The 12,100-nt window shown below is 54.7% G+C and overlaps 6 protein-coding genes across 6 annotated transcripts; 4 read left to right on the top strand and 2 right to left on the bottom strand.

The window, feature by feature from the left end:
- The first annotated feature begins 439 nt into the window (after window positions 1-439).
- On the top strand, window positions 440-1,354 carry BO88DRAFT_33455 (uncharacterized protein). The gene is made up of 2 exons (XM_025702806.1): window positions 440-514; window positions 581-1,354. The coding sequence occupies exon 2, from the start codon at window positions 699-701 to the stop codon at window positions 1,164-1,166; it is 468 nt and encodes a 155-aa protein (XP_025569048.1). The 5' UTR covers window positions 440-514; window positions 581-698; the 3' UTR covers window positions 1,167-1,354.
- A 1-nt stretch (window position 1,355) lies between these two features.
- Window positions 1,356-2,497, bottom strand: BO88DRAFT_33467 (uncharacterized protein). Its single transcript, XM_025702810.1, has 2 exons — window positions 2,245-2,497; window positions 1,356-2,117 (listed from the first exon to the last, which is right to left on the bottom strand). The coding sequence occupies exons 1-2, from the start codon at window positions 2,281-2,283 to the stop codon at window positions 1,452-1,454; spliced, it is 705 nt and encodes a 234-aa protein (XP_025569049.1). The 5' UTR covers window positions 2,284-2,497; the 3' UTR covers window positions 1,356-1,451.
- BO88DRAFT_400822 (sulfite reductase subunit alpha) lies at window positions 2,363-5,890 on the top strand. Its single transcript, XM_025705689.1, has one exon. It carries the CDS (start codon window positions 2,712-2,714, stop codon window positions 5,847-5,849), a length of 3,138 nt encoding a protein of 1,045 aa, XP_025569050.1. The 5' UTR covers window positions 2,363-2,711; the 3' UTR covers window positions 5,850-5,890.
- Window positions 5,891-5,980: 90 nt separating this feature from the next.
- Window positions 5,981-7,598, bottom strand: BO88DRAFT_400823 (tRNA methyltransferase TRM7). The gene has a single exon (XM_025705690.1). It carries the CDS (start codon window positions 7,539-7,541, stop codon window positions 6,243-6,245), a length of 1,299 nt encoding a protein of 432 aa, XP_025569051.1. The 5' UTR covers window positions 7,542-7,598; the 3' UTR covers window positions 5,981-6,242.
- A 119-nt stretch (window positions 7,599-7,717) lies between these two features.
- On the top strand, window positions 7,718-10,262 carry mak5 (ATP-dependent RNA helicase MAK5). The gene is made up of 3 exons (XM_025709792.1): window positions 7,718-8,015; window positions 8,066-9,277; window positions 9,326-10,262. The coding sequence occupies exons 1-3, from the start codon at window positions 7,782-7,784 to the stop codon at window positions 10,178-10,180; spliced, it is 2,301 nt and encodes a 766-aa protein (XP_025569052.1). The 5' UTR covers window positions 7,718-7,781; the 3' UTR covers window positions 10,181-10,262.
- Window positions 10,263-11,205: 943 nt separating this feature from the next.
- BO88DRAFT_327021 (PaaI family thioesterase) lies at window positions 11,206-12,094 on the top strand (the record flags this gene model as incomplete). Its single annotated transcript, XM_025702489.1, has 2 exons — window positions 11,206-12,000; window positions 12,068-12,094. 2 exons carry the CDS (start codon window positions 11,206-11,208, stop codon window positions 12,092-12,094), a joined length of 822 nt encoding a protein of 273 aa, XP_025569053.1.
- Between the last annotated feature and the right edge of the window lie 6 nt (window positions 12,095-12,100).

Consider the following 12,100-nt stretch of genomic DNA (forward strand, 5'->3'; position numbering starts at 1 on the left):
GGTTGTGGCGACCTGATGAGTACAGCACCGTACTTCTTCCCGGCACGTTGAGAAGCACAAGGCATCCACCTCGACCAGGAAGGCTGCCTACGATCGGAGAGGGGGGGAACATGAATTCTGCCTTGCTCTATGTCTTTGAAGCGAGGCGATCACGCCGCTAGTCTAGAAACGTTCCCCAGGGGGTAGGTTTATGGGATGATGCCACTTTTCCCCTGTACTTCACGTAATCCAAACATTGAGACGCATTTCTCTTTCACCAGACTATCTGCAAAGACATTGTCACTTATCGTCTTTGCTGCCCTCGTAATTCAGAGCCCTTTCCTTGCGAACAGTAGGTATACATCCGGATATACATCGGAGATTCACGTGACCGCATGCACCCTGGCAAAGTAGATGACGTCAAGATGATAGTAGTCCAGCCAAGTTCCCTCTACAGTTCCAACACAACCCCCAAGTAATCCTCTTCAATATCACTTCTCCTAGAATTTATTTCCAACATACTACTCTCAAACATGTACGCGAAGACACATAATGCAGTTTCCCAAAGCCCATCTAATCACCGGCTAACCATTGCTCCCAGAACTATATACATCCGCCACTACTACTACACCATCACTACGAGACCCAATATTTGAAACACATTCCACCCCAATCCTCCCAAACCAAACCAAACCAATTTCATCAACCTACACGCCACCATGCTCAACCGCATCACCCCAATCGGCCGCCTGGCCCAACGCACCACTCAAACTCAACCCCGAATCCGAACCCTGCAACCCGCCACCCGCACCTTCCGCACCATCGCACCGCTGCGCACAACCCACCAGCAAAAAAGCGAAACGCGATCCGGAGACCGCAACGTCCTCGATCCTCAGCGATCTGAGAGCTCCTACACCGGGACGGACAGCGAAGTCGCGGGCCATGACGCAGCCTTTGACCCTAGTAACACATCACCCGAAGGCCAGGTCGAGCAGGCGCAGAAGGAGTCCGAGCAGCAGGGTAAAGTGAGTAACCCGTTGGATATGAGTCCTGGAAACTCGGAAGTCAGTCATGCGAGGCCGCCCCAGGAGGGAGGTCCCGATCATAATGCTGAAAAGGAGGGGCCGAGTTCAAGGGGGTGGACTAAGAAGAATCGTGAGGTGAGGGGTGGGAATAGAAAGTATTAAAGGATTGAGGATGTTGTATAGACTTTGCATTCGGTTTTTTAAATTGTGTCCAGTGTGAACGTGCTTGTTTGTCGGGTTCTGTATGGTATTGGATACAATAAGAAGCTTCAATGTTTGATTCTTAGTGGGAGATATATATTTCGCAGGCTTGAGAAAGTAATTGCTATTAGTACCGTCACTTCATTGAAATACTAGAGAACATCTGAACCGAGAATGATTTCATTAAAGCACTACAGATAGCATATATAAATACTGTTCATAGTACAACAACTCTTCTCAAACAGGCTACTGCTCCTTCCCATACTGAATAATATCCTTCCCATACATCACCCACACCTTCTCACTCCCAGTCGGAACCTCGCCATTCAAAGCCTTAACTCCAGCATTAACCGCCGCCTTCGCAATGACATCCGCATCCTGCGCCCATCCATCCTTCAATCCAGAATGAATCTTGCCAACAAGACCCGCAAAGCCCCGCATCACCGCCTCAGCAGGCCTGCTCTCCTGCCTCTCGCCAGAAATAAGCCCAGGGCGCAAGATAACCGTCCTCTCAAATCCCATCGCCTTCACCTCTTCCTCAATCTCACCCTTCATCCGGGGATATCCAAAGGATGAGTTCTTGTCAGCGCCGGTCGACGAGATCAGCACGTAGACCTTGGTGCCGGCGTCGCGCGCCGCACGGGCCAGCTCAACATTCAGACCATGTTCGATCTTGTACTGATTCTCGAAGCCGCCAGCTGCGCCGCGGGTGGTTCCGAATGCGGAGATGAAGATGTCTGGCGTTGGGGTCAGGGAGGAGAGCTGCGAAGCCCACTTGGAGGAGTCGTCGGACACGAAGGTGGTGAGCTTTTCTTGGGGCGCGGCAGTGGCGGGTTGAGGGGTGCGACGGGAGATAGTGTCAATGCGTGCCACGGAGGAGTTGCCCAGGAGGTGGGTGAGGATGTGGCTCCCCTGCAGATAAGTATATTAGATGGTTTTGCTTTTGGCCGAAGACTACATGGCGGATTCGAAGGGATAGATTTGACTGGTGCTGAAGGGGCTAGGTTTGATTAAAGTAGACATAGAATGGATTGCTTACCACCATGCCGGTGCAGCCGATCAGTGCGACGTTGGCCATGTTTGACTAGCAGCTGTTATATACAAAACAGGATTGGTGCAGAAAGGGATAACTACATGTAAGGAGGATGAGATGACGTTTTCCACCGACTTATCGTGGATGAGTAATCAGCACTTATCGGCGGGTCCAGACTGTTGCTGCCTCAGGCCACAGTGACTGACTAATGCGGGGAAGGCCGAAAGCGGAGATATTCTGCCACCGGATCCCGCCTCCAGGATCTATCGATAAGAAATTGCGTGATTGCCACTAGCCGGATGGGGTAAGATCCCCTGGGATTTTCTATAGAGCGGCGGCGGCGACGGGCTTTTTATCCCCCCATCGCCCCTCCCAATCCGGCGCTGCTGATTCCTCTCCTCTTGTATTTCTTGTCTTCATCCTGGTGGTATCGGCTGGCTGATTCCCCCATCTTCAGACAAGAATCCCCCGCCATGGGCTCCTCATCTCCAGCCTTGTCGACCCTCGGCGGTCCGACTTATGTCACTGCCCAGACCCTCATCCAGCAAGTCGCTTATGTCCTGAGCGACAAGATCTTCTCTTACTCTCCGGAGTCCTTCGACTTGGATGCTGCTCTCCGGGAATGGTCCTCCAAGCAGGAGATCAATGCCAATGGCGAGTCTCCTGAAATTAAGGCCATGGAGACCCGCCAGGGTGCCGGTAACATCGCCCTCGGTTACATCTTTTCCCAGGACTTCGACCTGAAGAAGCGCCACATCCCTCAGGGTATCGTTGCTTCCTCGGCCACTCTCCCTTATATGCGTGCCGCCCTGGAGCAGCTGTCTCTCCTGTACTCCGTTGCTAGCCCCGTTGCTGCCCATGTCGCCGCTGTCGACTATGCCGGTGAGGATGGCCTTGTCTCCGACTATGCCTCCGCCCTCACCCTCGCCGAAGAGCTTGGCCTGGGTCTGGTGTCGAGTGCCTCTGTCCACGAGTCTCAGCACATGGCTCTGCTCACCACCCTTCTGTCCTCCGTTCTGCCTTCCGTCCACATCTATGACGGTGTCCGTGTCGGCCGGGAAGAGACCCGCGTCATTGACGTCCTCGACCAGGCTGGTCTATCTCGCACCTACGAGGCGGTCCGCAAGACCCTTGAAGACTCCCGCAGTCGTCACCTCGACACTCAGGGCAAGCTCCTCGAGCTCCTCCAGTCCCTGAATGGTGAGCTCGGAACCGACTATGGCCTCTTTGAGTACCACGGCCACGCTGAGCCCGTCTCCGTTCTGGTTGCTTTCGGTACCGTCGAGGCATCCCTCACTGCTCAGATTGCCCGCTCTTTGGCTAAGGACGGTGTTCGCGTTGGTGTCATCAACGTCCGTGTCTACCGTCCTTTTGTGGAGGAGGAATTCCTGCGCGTTCTGCCCAAGTCTGTCAAGACCGTTGGTGTCCTTGGCCAGGTCTCTGACGAACAGGCTGTCCAGGAGCAGGGTGTTCGCTCTGCTCTGTACGAGGATGTCCTTGCTGCTTTGACTTTCGCCACCGATCGGGAGCAGACCCCGGCTTGCATTGATATCAAGTACGCCCGCTCTCAGCGCTGGGATCTGATCAACACCGCCGCCGCTTTCCAGCTGGTTCACGAGAAGCCTATTGTCCAGGCTGGTGTCGAGTCCGAGCCCCTGCAGTTGCTCGACCCTGCCACCGTCCAGGAGTACACTTTCTGGGATGTTGACACCTCCGTTGGTGGCGACGTCGCCATTACTCTTTCCCAGGCCTTGGCTGCCGATTCAGCCAGCAATGTCACCACCAACAAGGTCCACGATAACCTCGTCCAGGGAGGTGTCGTCCGTGTTGACATCCGCAAGAGCTCCAAGATTGTCGATGCCCCCTACTCCATCACTGCTGCCGACACTGCCTATGTTGGAGACGTTAAGCTGCTTGGCGACGTCGACATTGCCGCATCTGTCAAGGACAATGGCAAGGTCATCGTGAACGCCCCTGGCGTGAAGGACGATGAGCTCGAGAAGAAGCTGCCCGTTGCTTTCCGCCAGGCTGTTGCTGAGCGGGGCATCTCCCTTTACTTCGTCGACCCATCTGTTGCCGGTGAGACCGCCTCTGAGTCCTCAGTCCTCCAGGTTGCTTTCTTGCGTGTGGCTCTGCCTTCTCAGGAGAGCGTGGGCATCAAGAAGCTGGCTTCTATTGGTGGTAATGCCGAGGCCCTGGAGAATGTTAGCAAGGAACTTGAGAAGGTTCTCCGCCAGATCGAGGTTCCCGAGGCCTGGAAGACCCCCGAGGAGGGAGCCCAGGTTGCTCAGCTCCCCAAGGACATCTCCCCCAACAGCTTCGTGTCCTTCGACAAGGAAGAGACCGAGCCTGCCTCCTACCTTAAGGACTGGCAGACCGCTGCCAAGGGTCTCGCTTTCAAGGAGGCCTACGGCACCAAGAATGCTCTGCGTCCCGAGACGGCTACCAAGACCTTCACTGTCCACGTCAAGGAGAACAGACGCCTTACTCCCGTCACCTACGATCGTAACATCTTCCACATCGAATTCGACTTGGGTGACTCTGGTCTCAAGTACGACATTGGTGAAGCCCTGGGCGTTCACGCTGAGAACGACCCGAAGGAGGTCATGGATTTCATCGCCTTCTATGGCCTGAACGCCGACGATGTCGTCGAGGTGCCCAGCCGCGAGGATCCCGCTGTTCTGGAGAACCGCACCGTCTACCAGGCCCTTGTCCAGAACGTCGACATCTTCGGTCGCCCGCCCAAGCGCTTCTATGAAGCTCTGGCCGAATTCGCCGACGACGAGAAGGAGAAGACTGATCTCCTTACCCTCGGTGGCCCCGACGGAGCTGTGGAATTCAAGCGCCGTTCTGAGGTGGACACCGTTACTTTCGCGGATATTCTGCTCCAGTACCCCTCGGCCAAGCCTGACTTCCACGACCTGATCCGTATCGTCGGTCCCCTGAAGCGTCGTGAGTACTCCATCGCTTCTTGCCAGAAGGTGACCCCCACCACCGTTGCTCTTATGATCGTTGCGGTTACCTGGTCGGACCCCACTGGCCGTGACCGTTTCGGTCTGGCTACCCGCTACCTCAGCCGCCTCCAGCCCGGTACCCCCGTCACCGTTAGCGTCAAGTCCAGTGTGATGAAGCTGCCCCCCAAGTCCACCCAGCCCCTCATCATGGCTGGTCTCGGTACTGGTCTGGCTCCCTTCCGTGCCTTCGTCCAGCACCGTGCTCTTGAGAAGGCTCAGGGCAAGGAGATCGGTGCCGTCTTGCTGTACATGGGCTCCCGCCACCAGCGCGAGGAGTACTGCTACGGTGAGGAGTGGGAGGCCTACCAGGAGGCCGGTGTCATCACTGTCCTGGGTCGTGCCTTCTCTCGTGACCAGCCTGAGAAGATTTACATCCAGGATCGCATGCGCCAGACTCTGCCTGAAATTATCCAGGCCTACATCCGCGAGGAGGGTGCTTTCTACCTCTGCGGTCCCACATGGCCCGTGCCCGATGTCACCGCCGTGCTGGAGGAGGCCATCGCCACTGAGGCCAAGAACTTGGGCAAGAAGGTCGACTCTCGCAAGGAGATCGAGAAGTTGAAGGATGAGGAGAGATACGTCCTTGAGGTGTACTAAGAGGAGGTTGAAAAAAGGTTATGACCATAGAAGAGTGGGGATATCTAGCGCCGTGCGTTGTACATGATGTGATGTGATGATCTGTCCGTCCTTTTTGAGTTTAGCGCATACCAGCATAGAGACACCTGATCTACCAGGCCAAAATAGACTTTTGCATTTTCTCTATGAATCTATTCCTCTTCTCATAATCATCATCTATCGTAAAATTCCAGATCTATGGGTATCTGCTATATCCATCCGCCCTTGTCCATCTAGCAGCTAAGTAGTAGTTAGTCTAAGCACATCCAACTTTTTTTTTTACCCCGCCAAAACGGAAAAGGAAAAAATTCGTAACCATAACTATAAACAAGAAGATATCGTTAGAAGCGGTCGCAATAATAATCACTTCTAATTTCAAGCCCGTCCCAAACTACCCAACTTCGTCTTTCCATACGCACCACCCTTCTCCTTCCTCAACTCCAACGCCCGCCGATAAGGCGGCGCAGTAGGCGGCTGCACCGGGTCCAAACTGACATGATCCGGCGGCAGCGTGTAAGAAGCATCCGAATCCCAAGCCGAGAGATCACCGCACGCAATGAATCTAGGAATCCACCTGTTCTCGACGGCAAACTTCTCACCCGCAGACTTATACGCCAACGGCGTAGGCGTCACCGACGCCAACGAGTCATCGTGAAGAAGACGCACTTCCGTCTGGCTAGACTCCGCTGAAGCAGCGCCTAGAGTCGCCTCGGCCGGAGCAAAGCGGGCCAGCTTGACGGGGCGTGCCTCGTCATCCTCGCTCTCGATGACCTCCACTCCGACGTTTCCATCCGCCGAAACAGGAGGCGGGACAGCCACGCCTCCGAAGATAGGGTTCTTCAGAGCGTCCGTGCCAGCGTGGATGGAAGGCGGAATGAATCCCTCGCACACGACGAACGCCTCCAGACTACTAGCGCGACTACTCCGCGGCTTCGCGACGCTGACTTTCTCGAACACGGTGCGGAGTTGCGCGTAGAGGAGATCGACGTCGCGGCCGCGGAAGATCTTGGCGACGAATTTGCCGCCGGGGCGGAGGACGCCCAAGGCGAGGTTGAGTGCCGAGTAGAGCAGTTGCGATTGGATGTAGATATCGAGGTCGTGCAGGCCTGTTACGTCCGGGGCGCCGTCGGAAATGACCAGGTCGACGGGGTGAGGGGGACGAATGGCGGAGGGAGTGGAAGAGGTGGAGGTGGAGTCGTAGGCTTCAGGGTCCAGGGCGCGCAGGAGGAGGGGGATGGTGGAGGGGTGGGTGATGTCTGCTTTAAGGGTGGTGATGCCCTCGAGGGGCGCCATGGGTTGAAGGTCGATGGAGACGATTTTGACGTTCTTGCGGGGTTTCAGTTCGGTCATGTCGGTGTCTTCTGATGAGGTGGTTGTGGTGTTTGAGCCATTGCGGACTCGTTCGAGGGCTTCCTTTTCCTTGCGCTTCTTCTCGACCCAGGCGCGGCGACCGAAACTCTCGCCCTTGATCAGAACGCGACTCAACACTTGACTCCAGCTGCCGGGGGCGGCGCACAGATCGACGACTCGGGTGACTTTGTCTGGGTTCTCGTGCTCGAATAGATCGAATTGCTCGTCGATTTGGATCAGTTTGAAGGCGGATCGGGCGCGCCAGTTTTGTTCCTTGGCGAGGCGGTAGTAGGCATCGCGCTTGTCCTTGGAGGATTTACCCATTGTGGCGGTGGGTGGGGTGTGTTTTATGGTGGTGGGAATCGAGGTTTTGGATGGTCCGGAGGAGGGATTTGAGGGGGATTTTCTCGTGGGGCGGCGATAAGATTAACTGGCGCTGGGCGGTATGGCGGCTTTCTGCCGCTTTTTTTTCTTCCCTTCGGCGGCTGCAACTCACGCTGCGGACGTTTGTTTCTCCTCGCATCTTACATTTTGTGTATTCGGTCGGGGTTCATTTTTGCAATTATGGGTCAGAAGAGACAGCGCGGCTCGAAAGGAGCTGATTTGCAGGCGAAAAAGAGGAAGAAGGATGTCGCCGCGGCTGAGGAGAGCGAGGATCCGCTCGTCACCGTCAATGATCTTAACTGGAAAGAGGTCGCGCTGCCTGATAGGCTTGAGGATGCCGGTGGTTTCTTTGGATTGGAGGAAATTGACGGAGTAGAGGTTATCAAGGGTGGAAGTGAAGGACTCCGGTTCAAGGTATGTTGTGTTAACTGGCGGTGTTCGGAGAGTGCTAATTGATCATCTAGGCCGCACATGGAAAACCCAAGAAATCGATCCTGAAGAAGAAGGCGCCAGAGGAGGAAGAACCGAAGTTCGACGACGACGAGTGGTCCGGTTTCAGCGACAACGAAGCGACCGAGAAGAAGGACACTGCACCGAAGGAAGACCAGAAAGACGAGCAGGAAGCCGGCAAACCCACGGCTGAGGAGAAGAAGAAGGCCAAGAAGGAAAGGCAGGCAGAGCAGAAGAAAGCCAAGAAAGAAGCAAAGCAGAAGACTACACCAAACCAAGAGGACAAGAGCATCAAGCCTGGACTCTCGTTTGCTGCACTCCAAGATGAAGAGAACGACGATGGCGTGGATGTTTCTGCTTGGGAGTCGCTTGGGTTGTCTCCTGAGATCCTCACCGGTCTGTCGAAGATGAAGTTCACCACACCGACTCTTGTTCAGAAGTCCTGCATTCCCCAGATCTTAGATGGCCACGATGTGATCGGCAAGGCGTCAACAGGTTCCGGAAAGACATTGGCGTTCGGCATCCCCATCCTCGAGCACTATCTTGAGAAGAAACGGGAGGAATTGCGCGCTGGCAAGGAAGAGAAGAAGAAGGACTCCGCCCCGATTGCTCTCATTATGTCTCCCACCCGTGAATTGGCACACCAATTGGCTAAGCATATTGGCGAGCTTGCTCTCCACGCCCCCGGGTCCAGTGCACGCATTGCACTCCTTACGGGTGGTCTGTCCGTGCAGAAGCAGCAGCGAGTGCTGGCTGGTGCTGACATCGTCATTGGTACCCCTGGTCGAGTATGGGAGGTGCTTAGCAGTGGCCATGGTTTGATCCGCAAGATGAGTGACATAAATTTCCTTGTCATTGATGAGGCGGACAGACTTCTCAGTGAGGGTCACTTCAAGGAAGCTGAGGAGATCCTCGGTGCTCTCGATCGCGTTGAGGATGGCGATTTCGGTGGCGACGATAGCGAAGACGAAGAGAAGGAGGACGCTCGTGCTCAGAGGCAGACGTTGGTCTTCTCCGCTACATTCCACCGCGACTTGCAGCAGAAGCTAGCCGGCAAAGCGCGTTGGACGGGAGGCGACATCATGAGCAACAAGGAGTCCATGGAATATCTCCTCCAGAAATTGAAGTTCCGCGAAGAAAAGCCCAAATTCATTGATGTCAACCCGGTCTCGCAGATGGCTGAAGGCCTCAAGGAAGGCATTGTCGAATGTGGAGCTATGGAGAAGGTATGTGCAGACGCTGCAGAAATCCATTTACATGCTAATCGAATCTAGGATCTTTATCTCTACACTCTGTTGCTCTACAACCCCAAGCACCGGACACTTGTGTTCACCAACTCCATCTCCGCCGTCCGCCGTCTCACCCAATTGCTCCAGAACCTCGGCCTTCCCGCTCTGGCACTCCACTCCTCTATGGCCCAGAAAGCGCGTCTACGTTCAGTAGAGCGATTCTCCTCGCCCACATCCAATCCCAGCAGCATCCTCGTCGCTACCGACGTTGCTGCACGTGGTCTCGATATCAAGGGCATTGACTTTGTCATCCACTACCATGCTCCCCGCGCAGCCGACACCTACGTCCACCGTTCTGGACGTACCGCCCGTGCGGGTGCATCAGGAAAGAGTGTGATCATCTGCGCTCCGGAGGAAATGGTCGGAGTGGTTCGCCTGGCCGCCAAAGTCCACGCCAACATGGCCAACGGTAAGAAATTGCCGCTTGAGTCGTTGGAGCTCGACCGTCGGGTCGTTCTCCGAGTCCGTGATCGTGTGAACTTGGCCGCCAAGATTACCGACTCCAATATCGCGAAGGAGAAGATCTCCGCGGAAGATAACTGGCTTCAAAAGGCAGCAGAGGACCTTGGAGTTGAGTATGATAGCGAGGAGTTTGAGAGCGCCCAGGGCCGTGGTCGCGGCCGCGGACGTGGGCGTCAGGAACGGCAGCGCAAGGCTGGTGAAGTTACGAAGAATGAGTTGGCGGCTATGCGGGCGGAGTTGAAGCATCTGCTATCTCAGCGAGTGAACGTAGGAGTGAGTGAGCGGTACCTCACGTCCGGACGGGTGGACATTGAGGCGTTGCTGCGTGGAGAAGGCAACAATTCATTCCTGGGCCAGGTGGATCCCTTGGATTTCTAATGCTTGTATCCATTACGTTGTACAGAGTTGTTCATATACCACATGCAGAGAGAATCAGTCAATAGGGATTAGTAGATCGTTCATACACCTAAGCTCGACAAAAGTAAGATTATGTTGTTACGTCTTCAACTGTCAGGGGTCCACCATGTGGATAAACATGCGGTGAGGTTGTTAAAGTATTACTAGTACTAGTAGTCGGGGACTTGAAAAACACGAGTCAGTTGAGTCTGACTTCATCAAAGCGGTATATCACCAATAGCCTAATAAACTCCGTTCGACCGAGCAAAGAAGTGGAGATAGAACAGTAGGTATAAATCCACCTACTATTATCCCCTATTCACCACTATGATGCTATCGACTCCATCCATCACAGCATACAATATACGTAGTGACAAACCTAAAAATACCTCACCCCTAAAAACCATACCCACCAGACACCTCCCCAACCAGGAAACCACCTAGAACCGGCAACACCTTTCTATCCTCGACTCAGCAACAGGTGTTCCTCAAATAAAACACACCGGCTCGTCAAAACTCAACCAATCCCAACACACCGGGTCTGCCCCACCCACCCGATCCCTGCAAGTTGGGCGCCTCATCCCTGCAAGCCATCCCAACTAGCGCCATATCCAATCCTCCTATTGGCCCGACCAGTCCACGTTGATGAAATTCCACGTGGGCGGGGGCCCACTTTCCCTGATAGGCCAGGGTTTTTTTCCATCTTTTTTTTTTCCCTGTTCTGCCCGAACGTAATTAGGCCTTTTGCCTGTTGCATATTGCAGAAGCAGAATTCCAGTCATTCATTTTCATTCGAGCAATAGCAGTTACCCCCCCAGGTACTATATATATGTGAGTGGAACTAAGGAAAGGGTATGCAACCACAGACATCATCCCGTCTATGAAACCTACACATACATACAAACTACTACTAGTCTCAATCAACTGATCAACACTAACCACCACCAAGACACACTAAGATCAAGACCACCATACCAACAGCATTGAATCAAACTACATCAATCAAAATGTCCCTTCCACGCACTACTACCACCCTCACCCGCCTCCTCACCAAACGCTCACCCACCCACCTCATCCCTCACACCCAAGTCCGCACCATCAAAGCCGGCGCCGCCTCCTCAGCCATCGAATCCCCCTCCACGCTCCCCTCCTACCATGACCGACTCGACCAGCCCCCAACCCCAACCTCCCAATCGACGCTCTCAGCAGCCGAACACCTCATAACCACACACCCACTCGTGCAATCCCTGCGCTCGAACCCCTCATACAAAGAATCCCGTCCCCATCTGCACATGAAATCCTCGCACCGGCCAAACCACTTCGTCGCGGGGACGCTCTCCGGCGCGAACAAGGTGACCGTGCCGCCGTACATGTTCACTTCGATTGTCAACCGCAAATCTTCCTCCTCCCAGGAGGGAACAACAACAAAAGAAGGCAAGGAGTCTCCGCGCGCGCGCCTCATCTCGGTCTTTCACATCGGGCCGCAACTCTGTGGACACCCTGGGTATGTGCACGGAGGCTTGCTGAGCGTGATGTTCGATGAGGCGTTTGCGAGATGCGTCTCGGATTCGTTTAAGAGTGGGTTGGGCATGACGGCGAATTTGAATGTGGATTTTAGGAAGCCGGCGTTGCCGGAGCGGGTGTATGTGCTTAAGGCGGAGACGGTTAAGGTGGAGGGGAGGAAGGCGTGGGTGGAGGGTGAGATGAGGAGTATGCCGGCTCCTGGTAGTGGGGAGGGTGAGGAAGGGGAGACGGTCGTGGCGGAGGCGAGGGCGTTGTTTGTGGAGCCGAAGTTTGCGGAGGTAAGTTTTTTCTTTTCCCCCCTTTGAAGTTGAGTTTGATGATGGCTGACTGGTTGGTATTGTGTAGTCCATGGTGCCGCTGTATCGGAATTGAGGTGTG

The sequence above is a fragment of the Aspergillus vadensis genome, assembly GCF_003184925.1.
Source record: "Aspergillus vadensis CBS 113365 unplaced genomic scaffold BO88scaffold_1, whole genome shotgun sequence".
Lineage (NCBI taxonomy): Eukaryota > Fungi > Ascomycota > Eurotiomycetes > Eurotiales > Aspergillaceae > Aspergillus > Aspergillus vadensis.

Excerpts from the sequence above, each read along its gene's own strand:
- mak5 (XM_025709792.1), top strand. The coding sequence starts at position 7,782 with ATGGGTCAGAAGAGACAGCGCGGCTCGAAAGGAGCTGATTTGCAGGCG. Across the intron at positions 8,016-8,065 it reads GTGAAGGACTCCGGTTCAAG|GCCGCACATGGAAAACCCAA; the intron begins GTATGTTGTGTT and ends TTGATCATCTAG. Across the intron at positions 9,278-9,325 it reads AATGTGGAGCTATGGAGAAG|GATCTTTATCTCTACACTCT; the intron begins GTATGTGCAGAC and ends AATCGAATCTAG.
- BO88DRAFT_33467 (XM_025702810.1), bottom strand. The coding sequence starts at position 2,283 with ATGGCCAACGTCGCACTGATCGGCTGCACCGGCATGGTG. Across the intron at positions 2,118-2,244 it reads TCGGCTGCACCGGCATGGTG|GGGAGCCACATCCTCACCCA; the intron begins GTAAGCAATCCA and ends ACTTATCTGCAG.
- BO88DRAFT_400823 (XM_025705690.1), bottom strand. The coding sequence starts at position 7,541 with ATGGGTAAATCCTCCAAGGACAAGCGCGATGCCTACTACCGCCTCGCC.
- BO88DRAFT_400822 (XM_025705689.1), top strand. The coding sequence starts at position 2,712 with ATGGGCTCCTCATCTCCAGCCTTGTCGACCCTCGGCGGTCCGACTTAT.
- BO88DRAFT_33455 (XM_025702806.1), top strand. The coding sequence starts at position 699 with ATGCTCAACCGCATCACCCCAATCGGCCGCCTGGCCCAACGCACCACT.